General features: G+C 44.7%; 1 protein-coding gene across 2 annotated transcripts in view; it reads left to right on the top strand.

Moving 5' to 3' along the window:
• The window catches only part of LOC147701756 (uncharacterized), a 157216-nt gene extending 134025 nt beyond the window's left edge, over positions 1-23191 (top strand). For both annotated transcript variants that reach the window (XM_086930376.1, XM_086930375.1), the window contains exon 12: positions 21398-23191. In XM_086930376.1, coding sequence (XP_086786502.1) covers positions 21398-21723 — 326 coding nt within the window. In that variant the 3' untranslated portion in view covers positions 21724-23191. The remainder of the gene's footprint in view (positions 1-21397) is intronic.
• Positions 23192-24888: the final 1697 nt, after the last annotated feature.

Here is a 24888-nt window from a genome sequence, read left to right as displayed (position 1 = left end):
TTGGTTACCTTAACTGTATGAACATCATTAAAGAAGCCACACGACCTACTACTAGAGCTTGCTATGCTGCAAAATGGAAAAGGTTTGCCATTTACTGCACCAATAATCATATTGATCCACTGGATGTTTCCATCCAGAATATCATTTGCTATCTACTGCATTTACAAAGATGTAATCTAGCACTCTCATCTATATGTTTACATCTTGCTTGCAGCACTTGCTGCTTACTTGCAAATTAGACAACACTTGTCACTATTTAGAGTCCCTGCAATCGAAGCATTTATGGAAGGACTAAAAAGAATCATTCCTCCTAGGTTACCACACTCTCCAGTGTGGAACATAAATATTGTTTTTACCAGGCTCATGGGACCCCCATTTGAACCTTTACACAAATGCAAACTACAGTTTCTCACATGGAAAACAGCTTTCCTAGTTGCCATTACCTCTCTTAGAAGAGTAAGTGAGATTCAAGCTTTCACTGTACAGGAACCATTTTTACAGTTACATCATAACAAAGTGGTCCTCAGAACAAACCCAAAATTCCTTCCTAAAGTCATCACTCCATTTCATCTTAATCAATCAGTGGAGTTGTCAGTGTTTTTTCAAAACCCAATTCTGTAGCAGAAAGAGCTCCACACACCCTAGATGTTAAAAGAGCCCTTCTTTATTACATTGACAGAACTAAACCCTTTCGCAAAACAAAACAATTGTTTGTAGCTTTCTCCCCACTGCATAAAGGCAATCCCATCTCTAAAGCTGGTATTGCAAGGTGTGTTTTGATATGATATCAAAATTCACATTACCGATTCATCCTAGAGCGCACTCCACATGCAAGCTTGGAGCCTCTATGGCTTTCTTAGGGACATTTCCCTAGAAGACATCTGTAAAGCAGCAACATAGTTCACAACACACACCTTCAGTAAACACTAATGTGTTGATGTGCAAGCCAAGCAGCTGTAGGCCAAGCTGTCCTTAAAGCTCTCGTTCAAACTACTGCAACAGATACAGGTGACCACCGCTAGGGGAGATACTGCTGTAAAGTCTATGCTAAGTGTGAGATCTGCAGCTCATATGTCTCGAATTTTAAAACATAATTATTCTAGACGTTTATTCAAAGCAATATACATTTATAGGTACATATCTATAGTACAGATACATACTTATATACAGAGGGATATGCTGTTTATTTCTGTTTGCATATGGTGCTAATGTGGGAAAGACACAATTCTTGAGTAGTTTTCTGAAGATAAGTTGGTTATCCGTGGAAATTTTGTTGGGGGTAAAGAGTTCCATAGTTTGGCTGCTTGAACAGAGAAGGATTTGCCGTCCATGTTTTCTTTTCTTGTATCTTGGGATTTTGAAGTGAGGTGCCACTCTAGAGAGGAGGCTCTTTGTTGAATGTGTTTGTTGATTTTATACCTGATGAAGAGCGGTCCTGTACCATGTGGATGATACAAAGCAGCTTGAACGTAGATCTTCTGGCAACCGGTAACCAATTCATGGCTTTCAAGGCAGGGGAGATGTGGTCTTGAGGTTTTATATGTAAGAGTAGTCTGACAACCATGTTCTGAATCCGTTGTGGTCTTTTCATGGTCGTTAAAGATTATCCGTGGTAGAGGCTATTGGCGTAATCGAGTTTGGACAGAACAAGGGAGATGGTAGCTTGGACCCTGTGTAGAAATCCCAACTGGGGGCAGATTCATTACATAGTAACAAATCTTAATCTTGCTTGTTTGTCCACTTGGGCATTCATCAATAGCTTGAAGTCCATAGTCATTCTGAGGTTTCTTACTTCCTTGGATACCTTAGGCGGTGTTCCCAGATCATCAGGTCAGGGGGCGAGCAGGTCATAATGTTTCCAATCACCACACATGAGTATTTCTGTTTTGAAAGCATTCAATTTGAGATGGCTCCATGTTATCCATTGATCCATGGCTCTGAGACAACCTAAAATCTGAAAGTTACCAATGTCTTTGGGGCATTCCAGTTGAAGGAGGAGTATTTGTGTGTCATCTGCATAGTTATAGCACATGAGGTGAAATTGATTGATCAGTTCCGGTAATGACTTCATGTAGATGTTGAAAAGCATGGGCAAGTTGATAGGGCCTTGAGGGACCCCTGCTTTTGTGGAGTCCAATTTTTACGAGAAAGGTGGGATATGGATGACATTAGTTCTGTTGTGATGGTAGGATGTGATCCAGTCAACAGCAGTCCTCTCTATGCCGGCTACGTAGAGACTTTGTATCAGAGTCTCATGGTCAACCGTGTCAAAGGCAGCCGAGAGGTCCAAGAGAAGTAGCTCAGCAACCCCGTTGCGGTCAACTATGTTTTTCAGGTCATTAGTTGCATTAGTCCACTAAGCCACCAGACCCGGCTACGGCTTCAATTAATCACAGCCACAGACAATCGCTCGGGCCACATTGCAATACAACGTTTTTCGCTCACCTTGCCTTCTCACTTTGGACATAGCCATATGCCAGTCTGTTGTGACCTGCTCCTCATGGGAAAAGTCCAGCCTGAACTGCCACAACATAGCCTCCCTGAAGCAGAACGCAAGCAACCTAATACTGGTTTTGTCCTAGTAAGGGCTCTCTCCAGCCAAATATAGCTAAAGTTGTTGGATGGAATACTTTAATTAATCTCAGCCACTAGCAATTGCTCGAGGCAGCCTCACAATCCATCATTTTTCCCACCTTGCCACCTCAGTTTGGATCCATCCATATGCAAATGAGTCTTGACTCTGCTCCTCATGGAAACAGTCCAGCCCGAACTGCCAGGCCAGGTCCTCACCGAACCAGAACACAAGCAACCGAGGGCCATTAAGACGTAGTTATGGCTCAGTTTCCAGGAATAGCTTTGCTCCAGTGGCACTTTGAGACCAGAACCCATGTCTGGGCATACTCTGTGCACTTACGATGTCAAATGCAAAAACATCAAGGTGATGGATGGAATGTTTGAATTAATCTTATCCACTGGCAATTGCTCCGACTGCTTGCCAATCCATCTTTTTTCAACCATCATGCCACCTCAGTTTGGACCCAGTCTTGACATTGCTTCTCATGGAAACAGTCCAGCCCGAACTGCCAGGCCAGGTCCTCCCTGAACTGGAACGCAAGCAACCTAAGACTTTTTTTGCCTGAGTTAGACCTCTTCAACCAGTTAGAGCTTTCTACAGTGAGCCCAGCATCCACGTCCTGGCATACCCAGCCCACTTAGGGCATCAAATGCGAAAACAACAAGAATCACACATTGCATCTATATCCGGAAATGGAGCAAGGTCTCTTCCGAGAAAGGGGAGAATCTTATCTGAATCCATTTTCCACTGCCGACAACACAAAATGCCAGCATGTGGTAGTTTCCACAGCAGCTCTCGCTCAAAAACGTGATTAGACTGTTCTGACTTGAAGTTATAGATTTAAGGTGTAACTATATGTAGGAACGTGGGTTTCTGTTGCAGTAACCCCCACCGCCTTTTTTGCCAGATTTCTGATGCACTTTGACTGGCAGTGCCCTGGGTCCCTGCCAACAAACAGGTTCCAAGGACCTGTGTTCTTTCCCAAAACTGTACCTTAATTGTCACAATTGGTACACTCCTAGTCCTTATGTAAGTCCCTTGTGAAAGAGACTACTGGTACCAAGGGTACTGTGACCAGAGAGGGTCTCTAAGGGCTTCAGCATGTATTGTGCAACACACAGAGACTACTCACCAAACACATGCACACTGTTATTACAGACTATGGGCCCGATAACGATGCGGGAAGGAATAGCTCCAACTCTTGGTTGGAGCTATCCTTACCGCATCATAATCTCCTGTTTGTAATGTTTTCCGACCGTCCCATTTTGATGGAGTCGGTCGGAAATTATTACAAACAGGAACTCTGGCTGACGACGGGCTCGGAGAGTCCGCCACCATTCGGAAGGCCTGCAGTAATCCCTCGGCCAGGGTGTAGTCACCGTAAAAGCAAGTAGCCCGTTGGCTACCAGCTGCCATTACCTGTAACACACCTAAATTCAGTATTTAGGGGTACCCTGAACCTTGATCCTCGGATTCCTGCAACCTAAGAAGAAAAGGACATAGAAGACGCCATAAAGCTGTGCCTGGAAGACAACTACTGAATTGGCCCCCTGCTCCGACACTCTGTGAAGAAGACAACATCTGTCCTGTGGTCAGTGACTTCCAAGAACTTCAGGAAGACTGCCACTCTTCAACAAAGATTAGATCTCCTGAGGACAGCGGTCCTGACATAAAAACTCCAACCTCAAGGACTCAGGATCCAGGTGGATCCGCGCCCCAGCCCAGATCTGCACCTCACAACCTGAGTCTGAGTGGCTTACCTGTCCAGTGATGTATTCCCGGTGATCCAGACTCCATCAGTGGCTGACCTCTCCTGGACCCCAAAAAGTCATCTGCAGCCTCTACATGAAGGGTCACCCTGACCGCGACCGACACCAAAAGGTACCCTTGCATCCTAAGCCCCTCTGCCTTGGGGAGCCCAACAAATGGTGCCCAGACCTCCCTCTACATTCCAACTTACCTGTCTAGCCCATGGTTACTGTCATCCAGACTCCTGGTCATAGCCTGCAGCCTATTTGTGCATATGAGATTTCCCATTAACACCTTAGATGCGGCGCAAATATCCCTCCCCAGTGCTGCGCTGTCCATTGGAACTAGTGCTGAATGGACGTCCAATGGTCGTGCGCAGCACTGGGGAGGTAGTGCTGCCGTCGGCCAACGCCCCGACGCAGCACTTAAGAGGTTAAAGAGCATTTGTCGCCCTACGCTGCTTTGCCCCCCTGCATCCAACCGCCCCTGTGCCTGAGGGTCTCAAGGCGCTTGAGGGAGGGAGGTGCTTTACTTATCAAATATCCAAGTTTTTAGTTGCTTTCTGAAGGAGAGGTGGTTCTGTGTAAGGCGGAGGTGGGTGGGGAGAGAGTTCCAGGTTTTGGCCGCTAAGTAGGAGAAGGATCTGCCCCCCCATGGTGGATCTGTGGATGCGTGGAATAGCGGCTAGGGCTTGATTGGACGATCGTAGTTGGCGGAGGGGGTGTAAAAGGTTATTCGCGTGTTGAGGCATTCGGGTCCTAGGTCGTAGAGGGCTTTGTGTGCATGGGTGAGGAGACAGAACGTTATTCTCTTGTTGACAGGGAGCCAATGGAGGTCTTTGAGGTGGCCAGAAATGGGGCTTGCCGAGGGATGTCCAATATGAGTCCAGCTGAGGAGTTTTGGATGCGTTGGAGTTTTTTCTGTAGTTTGGCTGTGGTTCCGGCGTAAAGGGTGTTTCCGTAATCCAGTCTGCTTGTGACCAGTGCGTGGGTGACCATCTTTCTTGTTTCGGTGGGGATCCAGCGGAAGATTTTTTGAGCATGCGTAGGATGTTGAAGCATGATGATGAGACGGCGTTGACTTGTCTGGTCATCGAGAGGGAGGAGTCCAGGATGAAGCCCAGGTTACTTGCGTGGTCCGTAGGTATGGGTGCGGTTCCCAGGGCCGGTGGCCACCATGAGTCGTCCCAGGCAGAGGGGGATGACCCTAAGATGAGAACTTCCGTTTTGTCCGAGTTTAATTTTAAACGGCTGTTCTTCAACCACTCGGCTACTTCTTTCATTCCATTGTGTAGGTTGGTTTTGGCGGTGTTTGGATCTTTGGTGATGGAGAGGATCAGCTGGGTGTTGTCTGCGTAGGAGATGATGTTGAGGTTGTGTTGGCGTGCGATGGATGCAAGGGGACTCATGTATACGTTGAAGAGGGTGGGGCTGAGTGATGATCCTTGTGGTACGCCGCAGATGACTTCGATGGCCTCAGATCTAAATGGGGGGAGGCGGACTCTCTGGGTTCTTCCGGCGAGGAACGATGTGATCCATTCCAGTGCTTTTCCTTGTATTCCGACATTGCTGAGTCGTTGTATGAGGGTGCTATGACAGACTGTGTCGAAGGCTGCGGAGAGGTCAAGTAAGATGAGGGCAACTGTTTCACCGTTGTCTAGAAGTGTTCGGATGTCGTCTGTTGCTGCGATGAGGGCGGTCTCGGTGCTGTGTTTGGCTCGGAAGCCGGATTGTGAAGGGTCGAGGGATTTGTTGGATTCGAGGAAGGCGGCGAGCTGACTGTTGAGGGCTTTCTCAATGACTTTGGCAGGGAATGGGAAGAGCGAGATGAGGCGGTAGTTCTTAAGTTCGGTGGGGTTTGCTGTGGGTTTCTTCAGAAGGGCGCTGAGTTCGGCATGTTTCCAGTTTTCCGGGAAGGTAGCGGTGTTGAAGGAACAGTTGATGACACCGCGGAGATGGGGTGCGATGATGGAGTCTGCTTTGTTGAAAATATGGTGGGGACATGGGTCGGTTGGCGATCCTGAGTGGATGGAGTTCATCAGGCGGATAGTGTCGTCGGTGGTGATTGGGTTCCATGTGCAGAGGTTGTTAGAGTGCGGTTTAAGTTCGGAGGTGGGTGGAGTGGATTGGTCTTCGCATTGGTTTTCAAAGCTGTTATGTATATCGGCGATTTTGTTGTGGAAGAATGAGGCTAGGGAGTCGCAGAGGTCTTGGGAGGGAGTGATGTTGTTGGTGCCGGTGGTGGGGTTAGTAAATTCTTTGACAATGTTGAATAGTTCCTTGCTGTTTTGGGCATTGTTGTCAAGTCGATCCTTGAATGCTGATTTCTTGGTGGAACGGATCAATTGGTGGTGTTTGCGGGTGGCGTTCTTGAAGGTGTCTAGGTTGTCAGTAGTTGGGTTTTTTCTCCAGGTTTTCTCGAGAGTACGACAAAGCTTCTTGGATTTCTTAAGATCGTCGTTGAACCAGGGGGCTTTTTTGCTGCCTTGCTTGATTAGATGGTTTTTCAAGGGTGCTAGTTCGTCGGTGCTGTGGGTGATCCATTGTGTGAGGTTAGTGGCTGCTTGGTTTGGGTCCGATGATTTGGCAGGGGGGTTTTGTTGAAGTGATGTGAAGAGCTTGTCGGTGGTGATTTTGTTCCAATTTCTTAGAGGAATTGGTTGTGGGGGGTTGTGGGTCATATTCTTTTTGTAGTTGAAAGGAACGCAGCTGTGGTCCGTCCAGTGGAGAGCTGTGGTGCGATCGAAGGAGATGTGCTTGCTGGAGGTGAAGATAGGGTCGAGCGTGTGTCCGGCAAAGTGGGTGGGGGTGTCAACAAGTTGTTTGAGTCCGAGATTGGCCAGGTTGTCCAGAAAGGTGGTGGTGTTGCGATCGTTTTTCTTTTCCAGGTGGAAGTTGAGGTCTCCCAGTAGAATGTAGTCCTCGGAGGGGAGGGCGTGAGGGGTGATGAAGTCAGTGATGTCTTCGCTGAATTGTGAGCGGGATCCTGGTGGTCTGTAGATGAGGGTGCCTCTGAGTGTGGTTTTGGGGTCGGTGTGGATCTGGAAGTGAAGGTGTTCGGCGGTAGCGAGGTTATCGTTGGAACTGGTCATGATGCGGATGGTGTTCTTATGGACGATGACGATGCCTCCTGCAGTTTGGTTGGTGCGATCTTTTCAGATGATCTTGTAGGCGTCCGGGATGGCTATGGCGATGTTGGGCGTTGATGAGGCGTTCATCCATGTTTCTGTAAGGAAGGCGACGTCCGACGATGTAGTGTCGAGTAGGTTCCAGATTTCAATGGAGTGTCTGTGGACTGAGCGGGTGTTGATTAGGATGCATTTTAGGTGGTTAGTGTCGGAGCTTTCTTTGGAGTTTGTGGGTTTGGTGTGGGTCTTGATGCTGTCGAACTTGCAGGAGTGGCAGGAGAAGGGTCCATGGGTGTGTCCTGGGGCGGCTTGGTAGCAGTTTGGGAGTTGGCCGGGGTTGAGGGCAGAGAGGGTAGCGGCGTCGTATGTTATGCGGGTGGCGTAGGAATTGAGGGGGCCAGGGAGTCTGGTGCTGGGCGCGGTTCAGGCGCGGACGGGCGTAGACGGGCTTACCTTTGGCGCACCTTCAGCGCGCATGGCAACCAGCACCTCTTGCGGGTGCCCCCAGTCGCCATTGACTAACATTGGGCCCAGTGACCTCTGCGCCTAATCGTCCGAGTGCCCCTGGTGGTGCAGTCCCTACCTACCTTAAATTTAACCTTGCCCAGTGTTGGTCCAAACCCCTGAAGACTGGAAGAGAAAGTTGTGTACTTACCAGTTAATACATATACCGTTTCTCCTCCCATTAAGTTCTGCTGTTTCTCATTGAAAATACAAAAGTATTTCTATTAGTATAAAGCAATGCAACTGCCTTGCAAAACCATTCCCACTGAATCTTGAAAAGTATTACTACTATTCTTGATACTGGTACTTACCTGCAACTAAGTTCCTCTTGGTTCTAAAAATAAAATAACAAAGTAATAACTTGTATACAAAACAATTGGTATTGAATTCAGTCTTTTAGTTTGTGTAATCACTTCTTGCCTTCGTGCTACAACAAATGATTAACACAGCCCTCTGAAAAGGCTATCTGCTCAACCACACTACCACAAATAGATATTTTAGTGTTATCTACTTAAGCCTCAGTATGCCTCTGGGGATCTACTTGACTCTCTGCATAATATACCTTAGTTTGGTATAGTACATACAGGGCCAGCTTCCTACACTATAACTTTCGAATTTATAATGTTTGTGTAGTTTTAGTTCAATAGAAAGAGTAAATAATATTTTCTAACTTTTAACTAATGTTTAACCTTTGTTTTTTCATTGAATTTTATGTTTAAAAAAAATAAAAATGGGCTTCACATCGTCAAGTGCAGTGCGTCGAGTGGATTGTCCTTAAGTGGAGTGTTGTATAGTAGAAGAAAATGTGATGCACTGTAGTGTCATACAGTGTAGTGCTGTAGAGTGGAGTGGAGTAAGGTGCCATAGAGTGGAGTGGTGTGTTGTATATGGTGGAGTGGAGTGTTAGGGAGTGGAGAGGTGAAGAGTAGACTAGACTAGAGTAAACTGTCATAAATTGTTTTGGTGTCTTGTTCAGTACAGTGGAGTGGTGTGTTGTAGAGTATTGGAAGGGCTTGTAGAATGGTGTAGATTGTTGTACAGCAAAGTGTTGAGGCGTAGAGGGTTGTACAGATTAGTGTAGGGGCACAGAGGGGAGTACATAGTGGTATAGTGATACAGAGTGTAGGAGAGTGTTGTAAATTGGAATTGCATTGAGTAGAGTTGTATGCTAGAGTGAAGTAGTGTTGAGTGGAGTGTCGTACAGTGGCATAGAGAGGGCTAATATTTTGTGCGTGGAGTAGAGTGGAGAGGCGTACTGTATAATCGAGTAATGTGTTGTACAATAGAGTATCGTGGAAGGGAGTAGAGTCAACTGGCATAGTATGACTGGTGTGCCATACAGTAGAGTGTACTGGTGTGTTGTGGAGTGTCAGGCAGTAGAGTAGAGTAGTTTCCCACAGAGTGGATTACGGTGTGGTACAGTGAAGAGGCGTGGAGTAGAATCGAGTGTAGTACAGTTTGATAGAGTGGATTGGCATAGAGTAGTGTACAGTGGAGTGGCGTATAGTGCAGTGGTTCAGTAAAGTGGAGTTGAGTTTAGTAAAGTGGGGTGGAGCGGTGTAGAGGGAGTTCTGTAAAGTGCCATAGAGCGGAGAAAAGTGTTGTACAGTGGCTTAGAGTAAAGTATTGTGCTGTAGGCTTGCATTGACCGGAGCACATTGTTGTAAAATGGAGTGCTATAGAGTACAGTATAGTGTGGTAGAGTGGAGGGGCGTAGACGGTTGCTGAGTGGAGTACAGTGTCATTGAGTTGACTACAGTAGAGTGGCGTGGAGCGGAGTGGGTACAGTAGAGTAGCATACACTGGAATATTAGAAAAGTAGTGGCTTAGAGTGGATTAGTGTAGACTGGAGTGGTGTAGAGTGGAGTGGAAAAGAGTGGAGTGGCATAGAGTGTTGTGGCGTACAGTGAAGTGGTGAACAGTGGAGTGATGTAGAGTGAAGTGGCATCGCTTAGTTTACTGTAGCATTGAGTGGAATTGCGTACAGTGGAATAGTGTGAAGTGGAGTGGCGTAGAGTGAAGTGGCATACAGTGGAGTAGCCTAGAACCCAGTGGCAAAGACTCGAGTGGCGTAGAGTGGAATAGGGTAGAGTGGAGTGGTGTACAGTGTTTTAGCATAGACTGGAGTAGCATAGAGTAGCATAGAGTGGTGTGGTGAGGTGTGGTGTCCAGTGGAGTGGCATTAGGGGCAATAGTGGTGTAGATTGGAGTGAGGTATAGAGAAGTGGCATACAGTGGTATAGCTTAGGGTGGAGTTGCGTGGAGTGGCTAGAATGGAATATCATATACTGGAGTGGAGTAGAGTATGGTTGGAATGGTGTAGAGTTGTGTAAAGTGGAGTACAGCGGATTGGCGTAGAGTGGGGTGTCGTAAAGTGGAATAGCATAGAGTGGATTGATGTAGAGTGGAGTGGAGTAGAATGGAGTGGCATAGATTGAAATAGCATGCAGTAAAGTGGCGTGGAGTGGAATAGAGTGAAGTTGCGTAAAATGGAATATCATAGAGTAAAATGGCTTTGAGTATAGGGCATTTAGTGGAGTGGTGTGGACTGGAGTGGCTTAGAGTAGATTGGCATACAGTGAAATACCTTACAGTGGAGTGGCGTACAGTGGAATAGTGTAGAGTGGAGTGGTCTACAGGGTGGTGGGTGGCACAGAGTGAAATAGTATAAAGTGGAATGGCATAGAATGAAATAGAGTAGAGTTAATTGGCATTGTGTACAGTATAATAGCTTAGAGTGGAGTAGGGTCAAGTGGAATGGCTTAGAGTGGAGTTGCATACAGTGGAATAGCATACAGTGGAGAGGCCTACAGTTTAGTGCCTAACGGTAGAATAGCATATGATGGAGTGGCATACAATGGAGTGGCAGAGAATGGAATACAGTGGAGTGGAGTGGCGTGTAGTGGAGTGGCTTAGAATAGTGTAGAGTGGAGTGGGGGGATTGGCATGCAGTAGAATAGCGTAGAGTGGAGTAGAGTAGAGTGTAGAGGTGTACAGTGGAGCAGCATAGAGCAGATTAGAGTACATTGGATTGGTGTAGAGTGGAGTGGAGTGGCAAACAGTGGAGCGGCGTACAGTGAATAGCATAGAGTGGAGTGGTGTAGAGGGGAGTGACGTCGAGTGGAGTGACAGAGTAGAATATTGTAGCATGAAGTGGTGGATAGAAGAGTTTGTACAATGGAATAGCACAAAGTGGAGTGGTATAGAGTGGAGTGTTGTGGACTGGAGTGGCGAAGACCGAAGTAGCATGGAGTGGAGTGGCCAAGAGTAGAATAGCATAAAGTGGAGTGGGATAGAGTGTTATGGTGTACAATGGAGTGGCGTAAAGTGAATGGCTTGAAGTGTAGTTGCATAGAGTGGAGAGGCATACATTGGAGTACTGTAGAATGGAGTGACATAGAGTAGAGTGGTGTACAGTGAAGTAGTGTACAGTGAAGTGGTATTGGGTGTAATAGCGTAAAGTGTAGTGTTGTAGAGTGGAGTGTTGTATGGTGGAGTGGCGCATAGTGGAAGAGTGTACAGTGGAGTGGCATAGATTGGAGTGGTGTAACGTGGGGTACGATAGGGTGGATTAGCTTAGATTGTAGTGACATAAAGTTGTGCAGAGTGGAACAGTTTAGAGTGGAGGAGCGTACAGTGGAGTGGCATACATTGGAGTGGTGTAGAGTGTAATGACATACAATGGAGTGACAGGTGGAGTATCATACAGTGGAGTTGCATACAATGAAGTGGCATGTGATGGAATAGCGTAGAGTGCAGTGGGAGAAATTGGAGTGGCATAACTAATGTTTATAAGTTTTCATAAAGTGGAAAAGCAGAGTGTGTAGAGTGGAGATGTAAACAGTGGAGCGCAGTGGAATAGCATACACTGGAGTAGTGTGAAGTGGAGGGGCATAGAGTGGAGTGTGGTAGTTTAAACAGATGGAGCGGGAAAGTGGGTGAGCGGATGTAGATGTATGGTAGCAAGAATATAGATTATGGGGTGTAAATGGTAATATTTTGTAGTAGGTGTAAATAGGATCAGTAGTGTAAAAGCTATTACTCTAAAAATACTTACTAATATTATGAGCAGTGGAACATGCTGATGACAAAGCCGAATATGATTGGTTAAAGGTTGTCTTTACAAAATGTAAAAAGCAGCCATGTAAGTTTCAGCATACTTTGGATGTGTTCTGGAATATAGGTAAGTAGTAGTATTTATTGTTGTTACCTACGTTGTCCCACATTATTAAAGTGGTAACAGGTAGTGAAATTTAATTTACGTTTTTGGACATATTTTTAAAAAAGTTTACGAGAACCTTGTTAGTACCTTCAAAGGGAAAGTTACAGGAAAAATAAATATAATTTTTTTTTAAATATACTAGTACACTATATTAGTGAAAGATAAGCAATGTGGTCATTTGCAGGTATTACTGCAGTATTCCATAGACTTTTTTGTAAAGATTTAGACATGTCAGAAGTTGAAAATAAACTGTAATGCAGTGCATTGTATTTAAAAAATGTTAAAGTTATAGTTTTAGTTTTATTTTTTAATTCCTGTGGTACTTCTAGAAAGTTTGTGGTACTCAATACATTTTTTTTAGGTAACAAAAACTTTTCCCCTCACTATTACTACTTTAATAAAATGGTAAGAGGTAGGGAAAAAATATAAAACCTAATACCTATATCTAAGGTCTTCACCCAGTTAAAGTGTATTTAAAACAACATGGCTGTTTTAAAATTTGTAAAGCAGATATTAGCCAAACACATAATGCCTTGTCATAACTATGTACTGTGGAATTTTTGCAAAATACTGCCAAAGTTTGTGAAACTACTGTAGTCAAAGATATCACTAAGTTAAAATGCCTTATAGCTATAGAGAAAATGAATGCGCTACTTACCTGTAGTGCTGAAAAGGATCACTTTGCCACTGGATTCAAGCTAGCCTGGCTGATGACGGCTGATTAGCCAGAAACCGGTCCCAGGATGCTTGTTTCCGGTCCAGGGAAGACATGGCTTGGCAGTTCGGGCTGGACTGTTCCCATGAGGCACAGGGTCAGACTGATTTGCATATGGCCATGTCTGAACTGGGGTGGCAGAGTGAGCTAAAGAGTGATGATGGATTAAACCCAGATCAGTTGACTGGGGGTAAGTGCTTGCAATGTTCAACACTCCGTCCATCACCCCCTTTGGATTTGCTTTGTTCGCCCGAAGTTGGCAGGGTATGCCCAGACGTGGGTCCCTTACTCATTTTGCCACTGGATCCAAGCTAGCCTTGCTGATGACGGCTGATTAGCCAGAAACTTGTCCTAGGATGCTTGTTTCCGGTCCAGGGAAGACATGGCTTGGGAGTTCGGGCTGGACTGTTCCCATGAGGCACAGGGTCAGACTGATTTGCATATGGCCATGTCTGAACTGGGGCGGGGGAGTGAGCTCAAGAATGATGATGGATTAAACCCAGATCAGCTGACTGGGGGTGAGTGCTTGCAATGCTCAACACTTCGTCCATCATCCCCTTTGGTTTTGCTTCGTTCGCGCTAAGTTGGCAGGGTACTCCCAGACGTGGGTCCCTTGCTCACTATGCCACTGGAGTCAAGCTAGCCTTGCTGATGATGGCTGATTAGCCAGAAACCGGTCCCAGGATGCTTGTTGCCAGTCCAGGGAAGACATGGCTTGGCAGTTCAGGCTGGACTGTTCCCATGAGGCACAGGGTTTGACTGGTTTGCATATGGCCATGTCTGAACTGGGGCGGCGGAGTAAGCTAAAGAAAAATGATGGATTAAACCCAGATCAGTTGACTGGGGGTGAGTGCTTGCAATGCTCAACACTCCGTCCATCATCCCCTTTGGTTTTGAAAAGGATCATCTACGCATCATAATCTGTATTCCTTCCAAATTTAATTTGAAAATGTTTAGCCATTTTGCACTACATATGATACAAAGGTCTATGGAAAGAATATATGTTGATACACCACAATGCAAAACAACGCATACCTTTACCACAAAATTATTAGTTCGCAAGTACCATTACAACTCAGTTTTTTCTATGCATACCATTACATAGTTCCTGGAAATGCTTTTAAAATGTCATTACAACGGATCCCTTTACCCCGCATCCTTTTTCCACAGATTTTTTGTATTCAAAAACACCCTTACACTACGCTAAATTCTACATCCAAATACACTACCCTACACAACACAAAGTCAACAACACTACCCTAATCCCTCAAACACTACCCCCACCACGACACTACCCCATCCCCCAGTCCTGTCCCTACACTCAAACACTACCCTGCACGAACCCCCAACACTACCATAAACCCTAAATCACTACCCTACACTACTCAAACACCACTACACTATCCTAAACAGTGCACAACCTTCCCCCACCCCCAGTCCTGTCCCTACACTCTAACACTACTTGCACGACCCACCTGACACTACCCTAAACCCAAAAACCCTACTCTACACTACACAAACACCACAACACTAGCCTAATCCCTAAATCACTACCCCCTGCATGACCCCCGTTCCCCCAGCCTGCTCCCTACACTCCAACACTACCCTGCACGACACCCCCGACACTACTCAAAAACACTACCCTACACTACACAATCACCATAACACTACCCTTATCCCTAAAGCACTACCCCCTGCGTGACCTTCCCCCAGACCTGTCCCTACACTCCAACACTACCCTTCACGATCCACCTGACACTACCCTAAACCCTAAAACACTACCGTACACTATACAAACACCACAATACTACCCTAAATGCTAAAACACTACCCCCTGCACAACACTACCCCTTCCCCCTGACCTCTCCTTACACTCTAACACTACCTTGCTCGACCCACTTGACACTATCCTAAACCTTAAATCACTACCTTACACTACACAAACACCACAACACTACCCTAAACCCTAAAACACTACCCCCTGCACAACCTTCCTCCACCCCCAGTCCTGTCCCTACACTCCAAAACTACCCTGCACAACACCCCGACACTACCCTGAAACCCTAAACCACTACCCTACACTACCCAAACACCACAACGCTAACCTAATCCCTAAAACACTACCCCCTGCACAACCCTCCACCGACCCCCACTCCTGTCCCTACACACAATCATTACACTGCACGACCCACGACACTACCATAAACACAAAAAGACTACTCCTCAAACACCACAACACTACCCTTACTCCTAAAAGACTACCCCCTGCATGACCCAGCCCCTACCATAAACTCTTTAAAATTACACAGCCCCTCTCACCTCTCTCTCCTCGTGGTTCCTCTGTTCTCCTTCCAGCGTCGTCAGAGGCGGTGCTCTGTGCACGTCGTTGTGAGGAAATGGAAGAGCCTCAGTTTCCTCACAACAATGTGGATCGCATTACAACGCCTGCATTGTAACAACGCATGCGATGTTATAACATGCGTAGTAAAGGCACTTTGCTAATCCTATGCTTAAAAACGTTGCTAGAAAAAACGACATTTCGGGGGTCCCATTCAGAGTATGGCTGGTGTTTTACGGTGCTTTATACAGAAACTGATCTCCACCTAACCTTGGCAACTACCCAGATTTCTCTGATTTATTTTTGCATAACTTATGTGGCACTCAATGCCTGAAAGGGTATTGTTTTGACTTAAACTTGGTGCTCCCTTGTGTCTGCACAAAGCTTGACCTCTCGGAAGAGCTATAGGATAGCGAAACATGTGTCAGGGGTTGCTTTAATTAATTCCAGGTTGGCTTGGATGGTATTTTACCAATCCAAAACTGTACTACTGTGCCTGGACTGGAAAAAGGCTTAACTCATTTTGCTGCTCAGCATGGTTGGCACTGGCTTAACCCGATGCTTAAAAACCTTGCTAGAAAAACAGACATTTGAGGTTAGCCAATTCAGACTATCACTAGTGTTGTAAGGTGCTCTATACAGTGCTCTATACAGAGGCTGCTCTCCACCTAAACCTGAAAACTACCCAGAGTTCTCTCCTTTTTTTGCATAATTAATGCAGCACTCTTAAGCCTGAAAGGGTATTGTTGTGACTTAAACTGGGTCCTCTCTTGTGTCTGGACATAGCTAGACCTCTATGAGGAGCTATGGTGATAGCGAAACACATCTGGTGCTTTTATTCATTCCAGATTCGCTTAAGGTATTTTACCAATCCAAAGCCGTAATACTGTGTCTGGAGTGGTAAAAGGCTTTTGTCATTTTACAGCTTGGCGTGAATGGCATTGTGCTAATCCTGTGCTTAGATACTTTGCTGTAGAAATTACAAAATTATTTGTTCCTTTCTAGTCAGTGTGGATGGCATGTGCTATTCCTATGCTTAAAAACTTTGCTAGAAAAATAACATTTAAGGTGAGCAGATACAGAGCTCTTGATCTAAACTTGGGAACTACCAAGAGTTCTCTGTTTCTTTGGGGCATAATTTATGCACCACTCTAAGCCTGAAAGGGTACTGCTTGCTATATATATATACATAAGTCTTTATTTCTCCTTGATTGCCTTCTATGTGAGATGCATTCTGCAGCACACATAGAAAGAGGAATATGGCTCCCAGGAATGTTTTGTGCAGAAAGGTGTCCCTTTCTGCAAAAAACTATCCTGCATGCAACACAGGCATCCTTACACCATGGTGCGACGGGCACCTATGTTGGCACTAGGCTGCTAAAAGGGCACCAGCGCATTGAAAGGACAGGAATGAGCTTTATTGCCTAATTACGGCACATTCCTGTCCTTTTCCTGTCAAGCAGTGCAGTGCAGCGCAACAAGGTGACTGTTTCTATTGTTTATGACTTAGCATAGCACATAAGAAATTTCAAGCTTCCAAATGCTACTACGAGGAGTTGCTTTTTTGTAAAATGGTAGCTAAAAATGTAGTCATAAAAACAAATTTTGCTGAAGTATTTCTCTTCCTATTTATGCTCTCTCCTTAATTTATGCCGGGGGTACTCTATGTTTGGACGTGGGCTCATTTTTTCATCATTAGACTTTGAAAGACAGCACAAGTGAGAAGGTCAGGAAAGGGATAAAGAAAGAGGTGGAGAAATGGTGCAAAAACAACAAAGAAAGAAAGCAGAGATGTAAAAGACCATTCAAGAGTGAGATTAAGAGGCATGAAATATGTATGGGGCAAAAGATGGGGTGGAATCAACAATTATACAACTTGGCATTGGCAAACTCCAGCATCGGACTGCACCAGTGATAGTGGGTTCCTCTGAAAAACTGAAGGCATAGGAACTCTTTTTTTTTACATTGCAAATGTTGCATATGCAGCATCTTCTGTAGTACATTTGTCTTGTCTGAAATTAGGAATAATGAAAATGGGACCTGCTACTTACTCAATTTACAGCTGATTATGGGTAAATAACCATATTAACCGAGAACTTATTTTGTATCATCTTAAAACACCTTGCCTACGCCATTCAAAAATTGTCCCTAAAGGGTATTTCTCAAAAGTGATTAGAAAGGCCCAACGAGGTTTAAATATGGAGCATGCAAACTGATGAAGAAAAATAATGAAAATGAGGTTACAAAAAGAGAGACTAAATGCAAAATTAAGTTCAATGCAATTGTGTAGCAAAATACTTCAAATGATGTGTTATTTGTAGATGTTTCTCGTTACAAGGTAAGAGAAGAAATGCAATAAAAAAATAGCTTAATTTTCCAACATTGGCACACTGTAAATATTCATATACAATTATTTAATGAGTAAGAATAACATATACACAAGCACAGTTATTTGGTGCTTTATATATTATATTGGAAAGCTATAGGACATACAGTTTGACACATCATATAGGCAGCAAGAGAATGGAAAACCTTTATTGATTTGTTATTTAAAAGTATCTTAATACCTTGTTAAGTTAGAATTCAGAACAATATCCTTTCAATAATAATAATAGAGGGAAATGTGTCACCATCCCTATATAGACGAAAAGTACAGACGTGATATTAAGTAAAATATACACAATAAAAGAATTTCATTTTGGTAATGAAAATGCAGGTATCTTCTAAAGAGATCAATGTTATAATAGGATTTGATGTGCATTACTGTGTGAACGGTACTAGACAGCCTCATTCCATTTAAACTGGCTTACCGCAAAAGATTTCTGAGCCTAATATAAAAACTCACTTTTTGAATGCCTTTTGTTGATATATGTGGTATCAGAAGCCATCAATTCATTCATAATGTATATTTGCACAATCAAATCATATAGAGGGAGAAATTCTATGAATTTTGTAGGTGCGAATACTTGTAAATGAGCATCCTAGCAGATATAAAATTGGAGTATTATTGGTTGAAATTTGGTCAGAAAAATTAGAGCACCTTTATGTGACAAATTTTACATTGGCAAGAATACACATGTTTTCAAGTTAGAGTATTTTCACAGAAAATATGAAAGTAGGAGTTTGAGAAGGACTGCAGAGGAAGAAGGCTATTTTAAGAATGTTAAAGAAACAATTGATGAACGGAATGCTGGACAATGCAAACATTTACCCCCAGTCCCATGGATCTGGGTTTAATCCATCATTCTTTTGCTCACAACACCATCCCAGTTTGGCCCCAGGCATATGCAAATCAGTCTTGACCCTGTTCCTTGTGGGAATAGTCCAGCCCAAACTCCCAAGCCAGATCCTCCATGGACCGGAAACAAGCATCCTGAGACCGGTTTCAGGGCAACCCCCTTCACCAGCCAGGCTAGATTGAATCCTGTTGTGTAGTGAGCACGAGACCCACATCTGGGCATACTTTTCCCACTTAGGGTGACATATACAAAAGAAGCAATTGATGGACTGTATACTGGACAATGCAAACATTCACCCCCATTCACAAGGATCTGGGTTTAAGCCATCATTATTTTGCTCACCACACCACCCCAGTTGGACCCAGCCATATGCAAATCAGTCTTGACCCTGTTCCTTGTGGGAACAGTCCAGCCCGAACTCCCAAGCCAGGTCATCCCTGGACCGGACACAAGGATCCTGGGACCGGTTTCAAGGCATCCCCCTTCATCAGCCGGGCTAGATTGAATCCAGTTGTGTAGTGAGCACGGGACCAACGTTTGGGCATACCTTTCCCACTTAGGGTGACATATGCAAAAGAAACAATTGATGGGTGCAATGCTGGACAATGCAAACATTCACCCCCAGTCACTAGGATCTGGGTTGATTAAATAATTCTTTTTCTCAATACACTGCCTCAGTTTGGACTCAGCCATATGCAAATCAGTCTGGACCCTGTTCCTTGTGGGAACAGTCCAGCCCGAACTGCCAAGGCTGGTCCTCCCTAGCCCGGATTAAAGCTCCCTGGGACCGGTTTCAGGGCATCACGATTCATCAGCCAGGCTAGCTTGAATTCAGTGGTGTAGTGAGCACGGGACCCACGTCTTAGCACACCCTTCCCACTTAGGGTTACATCTGCAAAAGAAACAATTGATGGACGGAATGCTGGACAATGCAAACATTCACCCCCAGTCACAAGGATCTGGCTTTTTGCATTTGTCACCCTGAGTGGGATGGGTATGCCCAGACTTGGGTCCCTTGCTTTCCATGCCACTGGAGCCAAGCTATCCTGAATGATGAGGGCTAAAAGCCCAAAACCGGTCCTAGGATTCTTGGGCCTCATTTATGAAAAGTGACGCATCGCTGCGTGAAAACAGCGATGCGTCACTTTTCACTGCGCACTCTTTGCGACACCAATGATGCGTCATATTTAATGTATGACGCATCATGTCGCAAGGACTTATAGATACGTCAGTATTTCTGACGTATCTGTAAGCGCAAAAGTGACGCATTGCTGGAGTGTGTCACAAAAGTGACGCAACTCCAGCAATGCGTCCTTTCACATGGGGCAAGCCCCATATGAAAGGGCTTGCGTCAGTCTTACGCCTGCTGTGAGGCAGGCGCAAGATTTTGACGCAACAGCATCCTAAAAGTGACGCAGCGAAATCTCATAGATGTCACTGCGTCACTATTACGAGGCTTTTTGCGGGGGAACGCCCCCTCTGCATACATTATACCTGACGCAGGTATAATGTGGCGCAGGGGTTTAAAAAGTGACGCATCTACCTAGATGCGTCACTTTTTAAATATGGCGCAACACAGCGCATATTTTACGCCGCTGGTGCGTCACAAAAAGTGACGCACCGGCGGCTCAAAACTGACGCAAGGCCCCATAAATAAGGGCCCTTGTTTCCAGTCCAGGGAGGACCTGGCCTGGCAGTTCGGGCTGGACTGTTCCCATTGGGAGCAGGGTCAAGACTGATATGCATATGGGAGGGTCCAAACTATAATGGCATGGTAAACAATAATACAATGGATTCAGGCCCAGATATCTGTACTGGGGTGAATGTATGACATTGTTCTGCATTCCGTCCACCAATTGTCCTTTTTGCATTTGTCACCCTGAGTGGGACAGGTATGCCCAGACGTGGGTCCCGTAGCTCTCCATGCCACTGGAGCCAAGCTATCCTGGCTGATGAGGGCTGAAATCCTGAAACCGGTCCTGGGATGCGTGTTTCCAGTCCAGGGAGGACCTGGCCAGGCAGTTCGGGCTGGATTGTTCCCATTGGGTGCAGGGTCAAGACTGATTTGCATATGGCTGGGTCCAAACTGTAATGGCATGGTGAGCAAAAAAACGATGTATTTAGGCCCAGATCTCTATACTAGGGTGAATGTATGACATTGTTCTGCATTCTGTCCATCAATTGTTCGTTTTGAATTTGTCACCCTGAGTAGAACGGGTATGCCCAGACGTGGGTCTCATGCTCTCCATGCCCCTAGAGCCAAGCTATCCTGGCTGATGAGGGCTGAAATCTCGAAACCGGTCCTAGGATGCTTGTTTCCAGTCCAGGGAGGACCTGGCCTGGAAGTTTGGGCTGGACTGTTCACATTGGGCGCAGGGTCAAGACTGATTTGCATATGGCTGGGTCCAAACTGAAATGGCATGGTGAGCAAAAAACTATGGATTTAGGCCCAGATCTCTGTACTGAGGTGAATGTATGACATTGTTCTGCATTCTGTCCATCAATTGTTCTTTTTGCATGTGTCACCCTGAGTAAGACAGGTATGCCCAGACATGGGTCCCGTGTAATCCATGCCACTGGAGCCAAGCTATCCTGGCTGATGAGGGCTGAAATCCCGAAACCGGTCCTAGGATGCTTGTTTCCAGTCCAGGGAGGACCTGGTCTGGCAGTTCGGTCTGGAGTGTTCCCATTGGGCGAAGGTTCAAGACTGATTTGCATATGGCTGGGTCCAAACTGGAATGGCATGGTGAGCAAAAGTACAATGGATTTAGGCCCAGATCTCTGTACTGGGGTGAATGTATGTCATTGTTCTGCATTCTGTCCATCAATTGTTCTTTTTCCAGTGTAAAAGTGTTGACACCATGTAGTCCTAAATCTATTTTAGCATCACTTTCAAAATAATATTTTTCATCTCTTTCTTTGTTTCAGGGCTATCACTTTCAGAAATGGAGACAATGCCCAGCCCCACTGAGCTAGAATCAGCACTTAGGAATACCACCTTGTCTGCTAAAGAGCGAATTTCTCAGAATTTATCCCACTCTGCTGTGGGGAAGGCTGTTCATGCCACCTCCCCAGGACCTTCAGCATCCTCCCACTCAGAGGGTTATGTACTGAATCCAGAAGCTATTATCTTTTCGCCATCTCCTACCATGTGTTTTCCACAATTTCCATCAGTTGACCACAATGGAGTGAGCACCCCTTTCTCAAAAGACATTTCAGGAGACAGTTGTCATACACCTTCTGTAACCACTTAACTTGCATAGTGTAACACACTGGTTTCAGACTGCCCTTCCGAAACACCGTTGCTGCTCACATCGAGGCGAGAGGATGTCGCCTAACGGCTAGAGCGGTCGACCTCGAACCAGGGGAACAGGCTTCGAGTCTTGGCAGGTACGCTTAACATCCTGTGATTCTGGGCAAATCACTCAATCTCCCCGCGCCTAACAAAAACAAATGTGTCCATCTGTAATGAAACTGGTGCTCATGTAAAGCGCTCAAATTCGAACTATATAAAACTTTAAAAGGAAACAAATCTACTTCATCATCCTTCAAATCATTTCCCACAAAGTCTGGTGCAGGTCCTTCAAGTTTGATAGAGCAAAGTGCAATATCTGCTGTATTTCAGAATTGAGGGGTGAGCCTACAAGAGCTCCTTAGTAATGAGTACATGAATCAGCAAGCAAGAACCTGCAGTAACATGTGAGGACAAGTGCCTACTCACATCTTCAGAGACTGTTTTTGTTGCAGACACAACCGAAAAGAAAGGAACATGCCGTTGTCCAAAATAAACGAGACTCCAGAAATCAAGGACCAAGGAACCTGTCCAATTTGTGGGCTCGTTCACAGACTTGCACAGTACAAATGTTTATAAATCAGAAATTATCTTCTCTGGTTCTACCAGTGAGAAGCTAACTTTTGAAACATATCCTTTTTCTACACTACAGTGTCCAGGAAGCAGCTTAGGTGCACTTCACAGGAAGTTGCTTATTGCTAAGAAACACTGCCATGAAATATGATATCATGTGATCACACACAGTAATCCCCGGATACAAGAAACTCCAGTATGAAGTAATGATTATTTTTGTATTCAAAATCTGGAAAATTAATGTTCTCCCAGTAGAGACCTTGAAGGAAATAAATTATTTTATTGAACTACATGTCCAGACATTTAGCCTATATCCCGGGTGTGACAGACATTTTTCTATTTTAGTAATCTGGTATATACTAAAGGGAATTCACTATCCTGGTGTTTTGCAAGGAAACTAGTTATTCAATTATTAAGTGAAACATTCCTCCGACCAGGCTGCTGCACCTCTAGCACTTTATGCCTAACCTGCAAAGGAATATAAACTGCAAAAGAACATATAAACTTTGAGTAGCTTCTTGTGTCGTTGATCGCCGCAACAAAACAAATTCCAAAGGAAGACATTTCTCTTTTTGCAGCTGGACTGACAGGATCTGTGAGGCGAATACAGCAGGACCACTGATATTTGACCGATTACATATTGCCTTTTTATAAAAAGTTTGCTATGGTATCTAATATTTTAGAGTGTCAGTTGATTGGCTTCTACACTACACTATGGGTATTAAATGTCTTGTGTTAAGTTCAGAACCACCTTGCATGTAACTTGCATAAGGCAACTGAGTATACAAATATTGTCAACAACCCAGAAGGCCAGTATGTACATTTGTAGATATTTTAATTAAAGTATGTATATATTCTGTCTTTTTTCGTCTTACATGGTGGTGGGGGCTACAATTTGTGTGGCTAAATATAACTAGCCTATTTCAGGCGTTTTTAGATTTTAATTATCTAGTAGAAATGCACCTTAACTGTTTTATGAAATTTCAGGGGTTTTAAATCATACACTATGTAGTTATGAGATGAAGAAACAATACATTTCCTGTATCAGGGTTTCAGTGAATTTCCGAGGCCTTTGATGATATACTACAATCATCTTGTATAAAATGAATCCTCCCACTGCACTATGCCATGGACAGTGGGGCTTGCAAACAAAACAGGTGATGGACCGAATGTGGATCAATGTCTGCACATTCACCCCAGTCCAAAGATCTGGGCCCAAATCCATCGTTTTTTTGCACTCCACACCACCCTGGGTTAGACAATGGCAATATGCAAATCAGCTCTGACCCTGTGCCCCATGGGAACAGTCCAGTCCGAACTACAAAAGCCATGTCCTTCCCAGAACGGAATCAAGCATTCGAGGACCGGACCGGTTTCGAGGTAACACCTCTCATCAGCCCGGCTAGCTTGACTCCAGTGGTGTGGAGTGCCTGGGACCCACGTCTGAGCATCCCCAGCTAGCCATACAGCCCGGTCTACTGCTAGGGTCTGCGTTTAGCTCTTTGCGGGTAGCTAGCCTTAAAGCACATTGCACAAATGGGCCAGCTGGTACTTCTCCATGAACCATGCTCAAATTTAGAAACAATGCACAGGAATATGTGTCCGCTAACACATTCTTTTTAAAGTAATTACAATAGTGTGGCTGATGTAGTATCACTCGTCTGGTATCCCTGGATTACCTACTGTTAGCCTGTGCTCCCTGTTGCCAATTAGGAATAGGGTGCAGTGGTGGGTGGCAAGTGATGTCAATTATGTCAGCAGTAATGTGACTGATGTCATTTATGATGTTATCTGTGGCCTCGTGTGAGGTTATGAGCAGTGTATTTGGTGAGATATGGTTTGCTCAACTACTCATTGTTTCATCACCATATCTTGATTGTGTGTTTTTAAGATTAAATACAAATGAATGCTTTTTGACCAAAACAATCTATAACATACACATGATAATGGCTTTTTAGTGAATTAAATAGTACATCCAACTTCCACAGGCCACAGAACAGAACAAAAAATGTTATCTTCTTTAGCACCATCTATTTTCTTTTATCGTTTTTCCTGGAATTCAGTCTGTCCAGTGCATGGACCTCACCGCCATCATTCTCTTGAAATGTACCACTCTCTAAAAGAATCTAAGGCCTTCAGAGTTAGTACTTTCTCACCAGATAGTGGATCCAACAAGCTTAGCACAACTACTTCCAAGCAGCAGGTAGGAGTCTCTGGCAAAATCTCAGGATTCCCGGACCCTGAGGTGAGGTCCCATCAGCAGATAGTAAAGCATTTCCACTTGTTCTTCCAAATTTCTAAGTGAGGCAATCAAATATTTTCAAAAGAAGTCAAGTCAAGTCAAGATATGCTTTATTCGATTTAAAATGTCAAATCATAAAAGCACAATACATATCAAAAGCAACGTGGACGAACATGAAAATAAACCTAAAAGTTAAAATTAATTAACAACAGTTAAAATTACAAACAAGTCTTTAAAGTAGCATGTGTTAAAACTTTTAGTCAGTACCATAGTCTCACAGCAAAATACGACCCAAGCATCAGGAGAAAACTT

Source organism: Lissotriton vulgaris, chromosome 7, assembly GCF_964263255.1.
Source record: "Lissotriton vulgaris chromosome 7, aLisVul1.2, whole genome shotgun sequence".
Classification (NCBI taxonomy): Eukaryota; Metazoa; Chordata; class Amphibia; order Caudata; family Salamandridae; genus Lissotriton; species Lissotriton vulgaris.
The sequence above is the reverse complement of the archived record's forward strand: the minus strand, read 5'-3'. Positions and strand labels throughout refer to the sequence as shown.